The sequence below is a fragment of the Nycticebus coucang genome, chromosome X (assembly GCF_027406575.1).
Source record: "Nycticebus coucang isolate mNycCou1 chromosome X, mNycCou1.pri, whole genome shotgun sequence".
Taxonomy (NCBI): Eukaryota; Metazoa; Chordata; class Mammalia; order Primates; family Lorisidae; genus Nycticebus; species Nycticebus coucang.
Window position 1 is genome coordinate 104,834,181 of NC_069804.1, and position 14,357 is coordinate 104,848,537.

General features: G+C 40.1%; 1 protein-coding gene across 3 annotated transcripts in view; it reads left to right on the top strand.

The window, feature by feature from the left end:
* Window positions 1-5,241: 5,241 nt before the first annotated feature.
* DIAPH2 (diaphanous related formin 2) overlaps window positions 5,242-14,357 on the top strand; it is a 1,060,116-nt gene continuing 1,051,000 nt past the window's right edge. For all 3 annotated transcript variants that reach the window (XM_053581174.1, XM_053581176.1, XM_053581177.1), the window contains exon 1: window positions 5,242-5,821. In XM_053581174.1, coding sequence (XP_053437149.1) covers window positions 5,690-5,821 — 132 coding nt within the window. In that variant the 5' untranslated portion in view covers window positions 5,242-5,689. The remainder of the gene's footprint in view (window positions 5,822-14,357) is intronic.

Here is a 14,357-nt window from a genome sequence, read left to right on the forward strand (position 1 = left end):
GCCGTGAGAGGGTGTTAGAAGTGCACAAAAACTTTTAATAATCATTAATTAAATTATTTTCAAAAGAAGTTCAAAGCACAGTAAGTATATATATATTTTTTTTTTACTGTTTTATTTACGTGTGCTGCAGAAGTTTAACTATAGGTTCAAGTATACTGTGTGATAAAAAAAAAAAAAGGCTGAAAAACATTGTGCTGGGGGGCTAACCATGTTTCCTGCAATTATTCAACCTCTATGTTCTCACCATTCTAGTCAAGCTTCACTAGCCCCTCAACTTTATTGGTCAGTATTGTTTCCAGGCCATTCCATATCTTTTCCTTACTCTCTTTGCTTTGCCTTTTCAAGTCTAATTTCTGCTTCATAGCTCAGCAATTCGGGTCTAACCTTCTCCTTGAAAACTTCCTCTATTCTAGGGCCAAAGGATCTCACCCTCCTTCACCATATTATACTGAATTTAGTGTTAGTATCTCCAAGTTAGGCAGCTAGTTTCCTTTTTCTGTTTCATAGGTTTGTTTTCTCAAGTAGATTTTAGGCCTATTGATGGCAAAGGTTTTACATTTTATAGTTTGTTCCATTATAAGTGTTTGTGTGCCACAAATAGCACGTTAGCAATTGGTGACAAAATAATGTGGAAGTCCAGTTAATATATGTGTGGATTTTCTTAGCACTTTATTTTGAAATGATCAGGAATACACTTTCTCACAATTAAGAAGTCTTAGCAGGCTTGGTGCCTGTAGCACAGTGGTTATGGCGGCAGCCACATACACCTCCAACTAGAGGCTGGCGGGTTCCAATCTGGCCCCGGCCAGCTAAACAACATTGACAACTGCAACAAAAAAAGTTGGTTGTTGTGGCGGGCACGTGTAGTCCCAGCTACTTGGGAGGCTGAGGCAAGAGAATCACTGAAGCCCAAGAGTTGGAGGTTGCTGTGAGCTGTGATGCCACAGCCCTCCACTGAGGGTGACATAGTGAGACTCTGTCTCAAGAAAAAAAAAAAAAAAAAAGAAGTCTTAGCAATATATGAAGACTTTAAGAAAAAGTGAAGTATGTTACACAAGGCACTGCCTTTAGTGTAAGTGGTGACTAGTTTAACGGCTACAGCCTCTAAATTTTCAACATCATTAAACCATCTGGTGAAGCTTTGAGTACTCATAATGGAGCTAGGAAGAACTTTCATGTGTTTTTTACAAGTTGACTACTCAGGCCAGGAACGGTGGCTTAAGCCTGTAATCCTAGTACTCTGGGAGGCTGAGGCGGGTGGATTGCTTGAGCTCACGAGTTCGAGACCAGCCTGGGCAAGAGCGAGACCCCACTTCTACTAAAAATAGAAAAACTGAGGCAAGAGGATTGCTTGAGCCCAAGAATTGGAGGTTGCTGTGAGCTATGATGCTACAGCACTCTTGAGACTCTGTCTCAAAAAAAATTGACCAGTTAGATTTTTAAATCTGATGAAAATGGCATCTATTAAAAATGAATGCACTTGAGGACCATCGTCATGAAGGAGAAAGCATGAAGACTACCAAACACTGATGACAGTGTTGCTGCATACAAGTAAAGTAGAAATTAAACCATGTGTTATTGTTTTCACTAGTGTGCTAATGATCACAAAGTTGAGTTTAAGTGGTCTTCCCTAGCCGTATTTTTTCCATAAGTCCTGTTATCGTAGGTGTGTAATTTTATAAAACAGGAAATTCTTCAGGAAAGATAATATGACATTTTAGCAGAATGTCTGATGGGCTTTCTTTTTTTTGATCTGCATGATATCTAGTTTGCTGTTAGCCACATTGCATGTACTCAGTAAATACCTATTTACTCTTAGGCATTTCCTTTAATTCATAAATATTTTGCTATGACCTTGAAGGTGGTTATTTCTCATTTTTTCTAATCCACATTTCCTTTCATTTCTCTATGAATGACTGGGATGTTTAGATAAGGATATATACCACAGAAGGGAGACCACAGAAAGCAGACGGATACTATAAGGATGATCAGAAACCCTCTGGGGTCATGGATGGCTCTAAGGTCAGTTTGAAGAAAGACAGAGGCTGGCCTTTTATTGTTCTTCTCTCCTAGGGTTAGCTTTTAAATCTTGATTGAGTGCTATACTCACGACAGGGCAGAGGGAGAGACCCAAGGTTAGCAGGTCTAATGTACGTTTTTGATACCCTAGCTGACGGTGGTAGCCTCTGTTTTTCTTCAGCATCAGAGAGAAGATGTCTATCACACAGCCTACTGTGTGTCCCAGGAAGGTAAAAGTAAAGGAATGCAGGTGTAAGTGAGATCAGCCCTAGAACTACAATTGGTGAGGTGCTTGGTTCATAATCAGTGGACAAAGGATCCATGCCAGAGAAGAGTGGCTCCCTTCTTGTGTTAGCTTCCAAGAGAGGCCAATGATCCTGATGTCTGAAGGAAGGGTTTTTGTTTGGTTGGTTGTTTATAATTACTGTTTGCATAACTGGAGCAAATGCTGGAAAACAAATGTCAAGAATTAAGACAGGGACTGAGATAACTAAAATAAAGCCAATTGTAAGCCATATCAGGGCAGATTTCTATACTTTTTGCAGAAAAAATTATGGGTATTTTACATGTACCTCTAATTGGATATCAAATATAGCTTAGCCTGGCCAAAGGATGGTGAAACCCAGCCTTACGCTCAAAACAGTATTGATCCATTTTCAAATCTATTTTTACACAGAAGTCATTCATATTACAATGCCTTCCTTTCTGCCTCCCCCATCCTTTAAAATAATACCAATGAAACATATAAATTGAGGTCTTCATGATCTGGAACCTCTTTATCTGTTCTTCTTCTCTTGCCAATATTCCCCTGCCTCCAATTTCTTAACCACAGGGGCTCTGCATATGCTAATTGTCATTTCCTTCACCTGAATGCTCTTCATTCTCCTTCTTCACCTTGTAATTGCTCAGTACAATTTCATTTAAAACCCTTCTCAATAGCCTGAAAGCTCCATAAGAGCAAACCATGTCTGCCTTGTTTATCATTGCATCCCTGATGTCTAGCACAGTACCTAATACTTAGTAGACTGTCAACAAATAATTATTGATTTTAATCAGACTCGGCTCAAACATCATCTTTTTTTGGGCAGGTATCCCTGAGCCTTGACATTCTCTCTTTCATGTAGTCTATAAGATTCCTGTTCATATCTGTTAGAAGATGCTGCAGAAAGATGTGACCTGTTTATCCAATGCCTTCAATGTAAATCCTGTTTGAGAGACATACGTGTAGGTGTGGACCACAGCTGAGGGCCCTCCAAGCTCAAACATGGCTCAATAATCTCAGTAGACATTTCTTGAGCTCCTTAGAGCAGCAGTCACCAATCTTTGGCACCAGGGACCAATGTCATAGATCATGATTCATAGAAGACAATTTTTCCATAGACTGGGGGTTGGGAGGAATCAATCGTATGTGATACCTGCAAATATCTGTGTAGTTGTTTAATAGTCTGTCTCTCTCAATAGACTCTGAGGTTCTAAAGAGCAGAAATTGTGTCATCTTCATTCTTATAACTCATAGCACTCTGCATATCACCTGGTATACCCTAAGGCTGCAGTTCCCAACCCCCTGTGAGGAACTGGGCCACACAAGAGATGAGTGACAGGTGAGTGAGCTTTATTTACAGCTGTTCCTCATTGCTTACATCACCAACTGAACTCCAACTCCTATTAGATTCCTCCCAATCCCGTCTGTGGAAAAATTGTCTTCCATGAATCATGATCCATGACATTGGTCCCTGGTGCCAAAAAGATTGGGGACTGCTGCTCTAAGGAACTCAAGAAATGTCTACTGAGATTATTGAGCAATGTTTGTGCTTGGAGGGCCTCAGCTGTGGTCCACACCTACACGTATGTTTCTCAAACAGGATTTACATCGAAAGCATTGGATAAATAGGTCACATCTTTCGGCAGCATCCATTTTTACTCAATATTTCAGGAGGAGAGTCATTTAGACAAATCACGTATGGGTGTGGGTAGTTAAGTCAAATTTAAAAACTACATGAAATTTTAAGTCAAAGAGGATCCACAATAAAAGAAATTTACCTAGGGGCTCCTTGCCCACCCTGACTGGGAGCACATATTTTCCCTTCTTTGCTGTCCTTGGGTAGTTTACCACCTTAGTAGTAGAGGTGTCACACCTGCAGGAATGTAAAGAAAGTTCATGACAATGACAGAGCTGGGATTAGAGTTGTTTCCAGATATATAATGTTCTTTTTCACTCTGCTACCAAAGTTAGTTGCCTCCTCACACCTATAGCATGGTCAAATTCATCCTAACACACCCTAAGTAAATACAGTCAGATACAAATTGATTCAGCATAGCTAAATTTATGTAGAGGGGAGAAGGGCAAAAGGAGTCACAGCCTGAAGATATCTTCAGTAATAGGCATGTGGCATGTTTATGGACTTGCTATCTAAATTTACAAACGTGATCCCATTCTACGATGGTGGTTCATTCAAATCCTGCCCAACACTTCTGATGTTCTCAGTGTGCACCTTTATTCTTAAAGGATAACGTTGAAAGTAGATAGGAGAAATGTCCTGTGGGCCTCTTCCCCAGGAGGAAAGGCTACGTATAACACAAGGAGTGAGGACTATAGTCCCAACAGTGCCTTGCCGCTGCTGCTACTGCACAAACACACCCAGTATCTGTCTAGGGGCTTACATTTTGAGCAAAGCTTTGACACACACAATCTTATTCACATCTCACAACAACTCTAAACCTAAACAAGTTTGGGAAACTGAAATAGCACTCAACTCAATTATTAGCTCTATATAAGTGGTTTAGTTAAAGTGCCTAACAACTCCCCAGGGATTAAGCAGTGGACGGAGCCTGGAAATAAAGGATCCACTGTATTTCTTTGGTCACAACGCAATCATGGCAACAGACATCACCTACACTTTTCACCTTGACCCATACAGTCTGTCTAGGCAATTAATCAGTACTCCCTGTGGTTTTCCTATGAGATGACAGTAGTTGCCTTGTCAAATCAAACTTTCCCTTCCCAAACTTTCCCGTCCCACTCCTGAGACGCCTCTGGGAAGAAAGGCGCTCTGGCCCGCAGGAGTGAGCGCTGCTACTTAGGTCTGCCCGCCAGTGAAACTCACACACATATCCTTCCGGGCCTCAGTTTTCTCATCTCTAAAATGGGCTACTCCTCCTGTCTCTACACTAGTTCCCTCCCATGTCACGCCAGGCCACTAGGAAGTGAAATCAGTGCTTAACCGCAGTTGAAAGTCCTCTGTTAGGCTCCAGTCGCCGCGCCGGGCATGCTCAGTAGCTGGGACCGGCTCGGCTCCCAGAGAAGGAAGCAGCTTTCCGCGCCCCGGCGGCCGACAGCGGGCACTTTGATGAATCACGTGTGTTGAGGCCGTCTTAAAGAGATAGGCACCGAATTTCCCTCCACCCTAAACACCGCCCTGAGGGCGGTGGCGAAGGCGACCGTGGTTAATTGCAACTGCTCAGGGGCAGGGCTTGCCCTAGTGCCGTGTAGTGGCAGCGTGGTTGCGTCGGGGGTGCTTGAGAGCCGGGAGTCCCGGGGGCCTGAAATCGGCAGCTCACCACACTGTCCCTCTGGAAGAGGTGCTGCTGAATCAGCGCGGGACAGCGTGAGCGCCCCGAGGGGCTTCCTCAGTTGAGGAGCAGTGGGCGCAGGTGACAGGGCCGGAGAAAGATGGAGCAGCCCGGGGCCGCGGCGTCGGGAGCGGGAGGCAGCAACGAGGAACCCGGTGGGGGCCGGAGCAACAAGCGGAGCCCTGGGAACCGGGCCGCCAACGAAGAGGAAACGAAAAACAAACCCAAATTGGTGAGTGCTCCCGCAGCCCCCGCCGGCCTTGGGGACAGGGAAAGCCCCGGGATCGTCCTGCCGTCGAACACGGGGGCGTCCGGGGCCCCCTTCCCAGGGTGATCGCGACCTCGCTGTGTAACTCGGGAAGCCGCTAAAGGAGGGGCCACGGCGAGGCGCGGAGAAGGCGTGGGGGCGGAAGAGCACCCCCTGCTGCACTTAACCCCTTTCTTACAACCCCTCTCTCACTCTGGGCAGTCCGGGAGGGAGAAAGGCCCCACCCCAACTTGGGGAGACCCCGGCTACTGGGCAGGGCTGTTGTTTGTCTAACTTGTGGGCACCAATCTCCTCGGTGCGATTCTATTCACCTCCCACCTCGTCAGTTGCTGTTTTGCCTCTTAACACTTAATAGGGTCCCGGCTGGGAACCTCTCCTTTTCTGTCCAAATACTTAGGAGCCCACCCACAGCTTTGTGAGTCAAGAAAAACACAACGTAGGCCCCCAATCTTTCCACTTTCCCAGAAATGTAGGGAAGAGGCGCCTACGTGCGTTGCCCGCCCTCCTTCCTCCCAGTGCTTCTCTCTCCATGTGCTCTCCCAAGAAACGTTTCTTTGGAAGGGTGGTGGGAGCGTGGGAGCTGGAGGCTGGGTGAGGTGCCACCAACTGTAGAGTGTGTGTGTGTGTGTTTAGTAGCCACAGTCATACCGACTTTTCATTTAGTTAAGAACGCTCAGAATCGACAGGCAGACTATCCCACCGTTCGTCCTGACAGTGTGAACCAGTGGTAACAGTCCATTTCCTGTCACTGACTACGCAGAGGAATGAAATCTAGGGGGCCTGGTATTGCATTGGGAAATACTGGAGTTTCCTCAACTCATCAGTTAAAAGGGTTCCTCTTTCTGTAAACTTTCTAATTTGGGTGGCTTAAGGGGAAAGGGTCTTCCTACACAAATTGAGCAAATAACTCCTTAACAGCTGAAGATTCTTAGTTTAGATCTGAAGCACAAGCCACATGTCACCTATGTAAGACCTCAGTTTCAACTAGTAACTTGGTATAAGAGGGAAGGAGCTGGTGACATAAATATAGCTATTTCTTTTGGCATCTGGCTATTTGGTATAGACCTGTTTTACTTCTCTTAGCTCCTTTGAGCTGTTTTTTTTTTTTTTTTTTTTTTTTTTTTTTGGTTGGGGCTGAGTTTGAACTCGCCACCTCTGGCATATGGGGCTGGCGCCTTACTCCTTTGAGCCACAGGCGCCGCAACTTCTCTTAGCTCCTATTGCCTTTCAATTATGAACTGTTCATGTTGGAAAATGATGGTCAAAGCGTTACCATGTTAGGAAATATACAGCCTTCCACTATCTGGGAAGGACCCTGGTAGGGTAGATTAAAATGACAAGTTTAAAGTCTCATCAGTTCCACCTTAACTTTAGGAAAACTGAGAACTTGCTTACTTGATATGTCCTGTTACTCCAGTATTTACCAATAAAGAAAGTGAGTCACAGGCTCAGGTGCCTTCACCATCATGAAACTTAGAAAAGTTTTGTATGTCACCAAAGTTTAATATATTTACAAATTCTGATGTGATTTTGAAATTTATCAGTTTTTAGTTAAAGAGTGATCATATTTCCTTATTTTGGACCCCATACAAACCCGTGGTCTAATCAGTGATTAAAAGTGAAGTAAAAATAAAACATAACTGATAGTTTCCACAAATACTTTGGTACATCTAGCAAGAATCTAGAATGCTTTTGAGAAGAAACACTTATCTCTGTTAGCAGTAACACCTTGATTATATTCTTCCCTTCCTGTTGACCATTTGTCCTGTTTCATCTTTTATGTTTTACTTGCTTTGACAATGTAACAAGATAGTTAATGAGATGGTATCACATTCACTTCCTCTGCTAATTTCACTGTTCCGCATTGAACATCGCTTGATACAGTAAAACAAGTATTTGAATCCAAGAATTTCTTAATATCATCATGATTTTTTTTCTCAAACATAACTTTTGGGTTTTATATGATTTTACATGATGTGTCAGAGTTAATAAAATTTGGGATGACATTATAGCACATTTTAAAGCAAGCAAGTTGAGCAAACAGTAAGACTTGATAAGATTTTCAGGGAAGAGTTCATCAGGGATTCTTAAAATTTTACTTATAAAGTAAAACTTTATTTAGACTAAATTTTATTATTTTGAATATTAATAATCACTATAATAGTCCTTAATTTTGTGGGTATGTGGATTCGTAAAGGAGTATGGGATTATAAAAGAGATATAGTCACATAAATTATTTGTACAGGTGTTGTGGAGGATAGAGACTCTTAAATTCCTGAAATATATGAAAATATTTGAGTATATGTTAGGTACATTTTTCTGGGCCCCATAGATTCCATCAGTTTCTCAAATATGTTTATCACCTAAGGAAGAATAAGAACTATTGATTACCAAAGATAGTAAAGAAAATGACTATTTATTTATTTTTTTATCAGTATTTTGTTCTTTGAGATAGTCGCACTTTGTTACCCTTGATAGAGTGCTGCGGCATCATAGCTCACAGCAACCTCCAGCTCTTGGGCTTAGGTGATTCTCTTGCCTCCCAAGTAGCTGGTACTACAGGCACCTTCCACAACACCTAGCTATTTTTTTTAGGAGGGGGGTGTCTCACTCTTGTTCAGGTATACCAGGCCCTGAAAATGACTGTTGATTGCACTCCAAATGAACTGGAGAGGGGAAATGGCACTGGCCACATGGGTGACGGATATTGAAGGTAATTCTTCTGGGGGCAAAAAAAAAGTTAACTACATAATGTCTACATAATATTAGCTAAGATTAAAGTTTCCACTGCATAGAAAAATTAACTCAATCTCTCTACCAGAGTGGATTCATAAAGTTTAAGGTTTGTGATTCAGTTATTTTCATGTAGTTTCTCATGATTGTGGAAAATGGAGATGGAAAGCATATTTCCTATAAAGAGGACCCACTTTCATTTATATTCTAAACTTTTTGATGGGTATGAGTGAGAATTTTTTCAGAGTGGTAGTTCAGGATTGTAATGACTTCTGTTTAAGGTTAATTAAATAAAAATTTAATGAAATTCACTTCCATTTTCTTCATATGTGCATCCTTATAATGACACTTTTATTTTGGTTCTTTTTAAAGAAGGCATTCCTGTCTTGGACTCGTCACATTTTGAATAATGCATTCGTAGTATAGTTTTGGGTTTTTGTAACTTATCTGGTTAGAACAAGATTGTAATATATCATCAAACAACATGAATCTTAGATTAATTAGTAATTTAATATCAACCATGGAATGTATTTTATTAAGTTTAGTAGGAGAGAAAGCTCTGGAAGTATTATGAAGGAGGTACATCTTGAATACCATGTTTAAGGCCATGACTTCACCTCTAGGAGAGGCCAAGGTTAAAGTAGAACTAATGTTTCTTTCTCTTTCTGATCTCTTTCTTTCTCACACACACGGTGGTGTAGGGGTAGCCAAGAGAGGCCAAGGTTAAAGTAGAATTAATGCTTCTCTCTCTTTCGATCTCTTTCTTTCTCAGACACACAATGATGTAGGGGTGTCCAACTTGCAGCCCAGTACAGCATGCAGATTATTTGAGGACTGTTTTGCTTACCTGTGGTATCTGATATTGTGAAAAGTATTCAGGGTCCTTGCCCCCTACCATCAGCTTTCACTAGTGTTTGTGTATTTAATGTGTGGCCCAAGGCAACTCTTTTTTTCCCAGTGTGCAGCAGAAAAGGTTGGACACCCCTGGTAGAGTGATTTGACAGTATTTGATGTTTTTGCACTTTGTGTATAATTTCTGAAACCTTTGGTTTTGTATACAGGAGAATCAAATTAGCAACTGGAAATAACAGAAGTTAACTTTCTGGTTATTGTATAGCCTCCTGAGTATTTGATTATTTGTTTACAATTGGATAAGTCATTATCCAATAAGTGATTTTAAAGGATAAAGTATAAGCACAATGATTTCATATATCCAATACACATTTGCTGTATCCCTGTTACATGCTAGGCATTATCCTAAGGCAGTATTTTTCAGCCTTTTTAAAATCTCACAGCACTCTTGAACCTAAAGTTAAACTTTCGTGCACACTTAAATTACATTGATCAAATAATAATAATAATAATATGCTTACTGTGCTTTGAACTTCTGTCAAAAATAATTAATCTTTAAAAATTTTCATAGGACACATAAGATCCTCTCATGGCACACCAGTTGAAAAACCACTGCTCTTAGGGTTGGTGTTGTAAAGATGCTCATGGTCTAGTAAGGCAAACAGGGTTGTTAATTACGGATCAAAGAATAGTATGATACATTGTGTTAGGAATATGCTTAAGTGGGTGCTATAAAAAAGTCATGGAGAGGCATCTAAATAGATTGGATGCTTGATCATGGTAAAGAAAGGCTTATCATAGTAGTTGAAAGAATAAGTCATTAATTGAAGAAGAGAAAGGAAAGGGATTCTAGGTTGAAAGAGCAACATATTCAAAGATAGATACCCAATAAAGAAAGTTCAGTTTTATGTGAATGGCTGAAAAGGGTACACATGGTAGACCTGTATGTTTCAACTTCTTTCTGAAAATAGAGGAAAACCATTAAAGAGATTAGAACAGGAGAATGACCTGATCAGATCTGTGTTTCAGATGGAATCTTAGTACTTTGAAGAATTTCTTAGAGAGGGCTACCAGAATAGAGGCAGGAAGACCAGTTAGGAGCAGAGTGGCACAAAAGAGTTTGATGTTTGGAGTTAGACTTGGATTCTAGCTGCAACTTAACTGCTCATCCATTTACTAGACCTATTTCTCGGCTCCTGTTTCCTTCTGCCACCTCCATTGTCCATCCTTCCTGCCACCCACCCTGAACATCCTTACCAAATTTGAAATGTCCATTCTGTTTTTCTTTTATTAAATCTCACCCCCTTTCACAGCCCTGCTCGTGTCTCAATATTCTTTCTTCCATTAAACCATCACTGTTTACTTCAGCTTACTGAGGGCTCTTCTGAACTCGGAACTGTCATGAGTCTAAATGTTGCATGCTGATCTTGTCTCTTGTCTCTGCAAAGATTTTAAAGAGCCTCTGACCAAGGGTCCCATTTTTTGCCTGTTCTTAAAAACTTGGTGGGTCAGTACTAGGGTGCAGAACGACTGGGTAAATAATTATGGGGATTTTTCTCTATGGGCCAGACATTTTGAGAGTATAAATAGTTGAAAAGAGGCTTTAAAAAATGTTTACTTTTATGTGTCATTTTTTTTTCTTATGTTTAATTTGATGAAGTATATATACTATCTGTACATTGCTCTGTGTCTTTTCTCTAATTGTGAAGTTCAGGAAACTTCTTCAGGGCTGTGAGAACTCCCCTACTCCCAATCCCTTGTTTGATATCTTATGATGTCAGAGCCTGAACTTCCATGCGGAAAGACAGTATTGAAATTGATGAGTGAAGTGACCGTTTACTCAGATTTTACTCAAAGTAGGAGACTTCAGATTATTGGCAAAAGAATATGAACTGGAGGGCCGGGTGCAGTGACTCATGCCTGTAATCCTAGCACTCTGGGAGGCCAAAACAGGCGGATTGCTTGAACCCAGGAGTTTGAGACCAGCCTGAGCAAGAGCGAGACCATCTCTACTAAAAATAGAAAAATTAGATGGGTGTGGTGGCAGGCGCTAGTCCCAGCTACTTTTGAGGCTGAGGCAAGAGGATTGCTCAGTCCCAAAGAGTTTGAGGTTGCTGTAAGCTATGATACCACGGTACTCTACTCAGGGCGATAGAGTGAGACTCTCTCAAAAAAAAATTAAAGAGAATAGAAAAATTAGCTGGGCATTGTGGCAGGTGCCTGTAGTCCTAATTACTTGGGAGGCTGAGGCAAGACGATATCTTGTGTTTGAGGTTGCTGTGAGCTATGATGACATGGTGAGACTCTGTCTCAAAAATATATATATATGGATTGGAGAGCCAAAGCACCTGGGTTTCAGGGTCCATTTTGTCTTTTATTTGCCTGTGATCTCTGATGAGCCATTTAACACCATAAGTTTGAACCCTTTGATTAAGGTCTGACAGTTGGAGATAACGTCTGCCTGATTTACTTCACAAGGTGGTTTAGATAAAATACAGTAATGAATGAGAAAGTATTGGAAATTTCTATATGGTTATACAAAAATAGAGCATTATTATTAACCCCTTATATTACCTGAATCAAATGTCATTATGGTTTGATGGCTTTCTTAGAATTTGATAGCTCTAACAGTATTTCATATAAAGTACCATAAGATGGTTATATGTTGATTGATTCCTTATTTTCTTCCCCAGTTCCATTTGTCCATTTGGAGGAGTATGCAATTTTTCCTTTTATTAACAATTAAGAATAATTATTAATTATTTTAATAATTTAATAATTAATTCACTCTGTTGAGTGAATATAAGATGTGAGGTTAGCTTTTTCTTCACTGTATTTTTTTTTTTTTTTTTGAGACAGAGTCTCACTATGTCGCCCTCGATAGAGCGCCGTGGTGTCACAGCTCTCAGCAACCTCAAACTCTTGGGCTTAAGTGATTCTCTTGCCTTCCAAGTAGCCAGGACTACAGGCGCCCACCACAACACCTGGCTATTTTTTGGTTGCAGTTGTCATTGTTTGGCAGGCCCGGGCTGGATTTGAACCCTCCAGCTCTGGTGCATGGGGCTGGCGCCTTAGCCACTTGAGCTACAGGCACCGAGCTGCATTTAAATTTTTTTTAAAAGAGTTTTTGTTAGATAGCTATGACATTCTGCCTTGTCAGGCACCTTACTGCTGTTATAGAAATAAGGAAACTGAGTCACAGAAGTATTAAGGGAGCTAACTTGGAGATAAGTTTAAAAGCTACCACCTCCACTTTAGAAATCATTTATAGCACTGAGTCATGCTTCAGGGACTCAAAGTAAAAAATTATTCAATCTTTTTTTTTTTGGTTCCTTTTTGGAACAATTATAATTGTAATCCACCTAGATTTCACTTTAAGTACTAAGCTCTGCCAGTAGCAACGTGTCACTGAAGTGAAATCATGTTCTTTCCAAACCAAGTCTCAAAGAACACTGAAAATAACAGGATTCTCTGAAAATTGTACATATATAATATACTCTAATTTACATGAATCAGGACATATGTTTAAATATTACTGGGTATCACCAGTGTAGCACAGAGATTATTATTAAAGACCCAACTTTCCCTTACTGTATTTAGTCTGCCATGTGGAAGAGACCAGTTCCTTCTGGTGGATTTGGGGTGTTTGATACCTCAATTTTTCCTCAAGCTGGAAGAAACTAAGATGATGGCCAGGTGACTTAAAATATATCTATAAGATTTATATCCATGTGACAATCTCGTGGAAGATACCCATTGTGCAAGACAGCTCAAAATTGATGCATGTAAAGGAAGGGTGAGATGTATTTTCACCATAGCTATTTATTATGATTGTCAGTAATAGAAAAAAAAGTAACTCATATTAATCTAAACCTTATTTACCTGATCAGGCTGAGTGTGTTTCTGTCTAAATGATATACTCTGGCTATGTCTTAAACAGACACTCAACTTGATTTTCGTACTTGCTTACATTGTGTGTTCTGGAGGAAAAGGTATTGTTGCCTTTCTCATGAAATAATGTAGAAAACAAATTTCTTACTAATCAACATTTACACAGGTTTTAATTTAAAGAAGGATCTTCTGTATTGCTTTGTAGAGAATATGCTTCATTGCTACCAAATATAGACCAACAAATGTGCTACCAGTCTCTCCTTCTGCTAGGGCTGTAAACAGTTTTGCCTATTATAAGTTAGAAGCTTTTGGACGGCTATTCTAGAAGGTCTAGGTAGTAATCTAGGATTCATTAGAAAGGAATTATTCCCAAATGGCTGTTGACTCAATCACCTGTCAATTTTGGTGTTCACCCAAGGTAGAAGAAACTTTGGGTATCATCCTTTTTAAAAAGTCTATTTGTAATTCTGTGATAGCCACACATTTTGATAAAGATATGCTCAAACTAATGAGGAATTTTTATCTACCCTTAATTTGTTTGTCTAAGTAAATGAGATAAAATAATGTTTTTCCTATATAATAAGGGACAGTTAATAAGACCTTTTATAAAACTTATAACATTTTTAAACATACTTTAAAGTAAAAAAGATAGTACAGTGAACTACCACCATTTATCCATTACCTGGATACAATATTTATCTAGATTTTGCAACATTTGCTTCATCTCTTCTTTATTTTTTACTTGCTATTTTAGTACAAATCCCAGATATCATGTGTCATTTTATTCCTATATACTGTCCCATCCTTAAAAATTTCTTGGTATCATCTAATACTCAATCCATAATAAAATATCACCAATTGCCTCAAAAATAATTAAATTTTAATCTAATGTATTTCTAATTAATATACATGTCACTGAACTTAAACAAATATAGCTGTAAATTAATGGTAAAATCTTGTTCAAAGTTACTGCACATAGAGTGCTATAATAAAGCATCAGCCCAAATTAAGTTCACATCTGTCT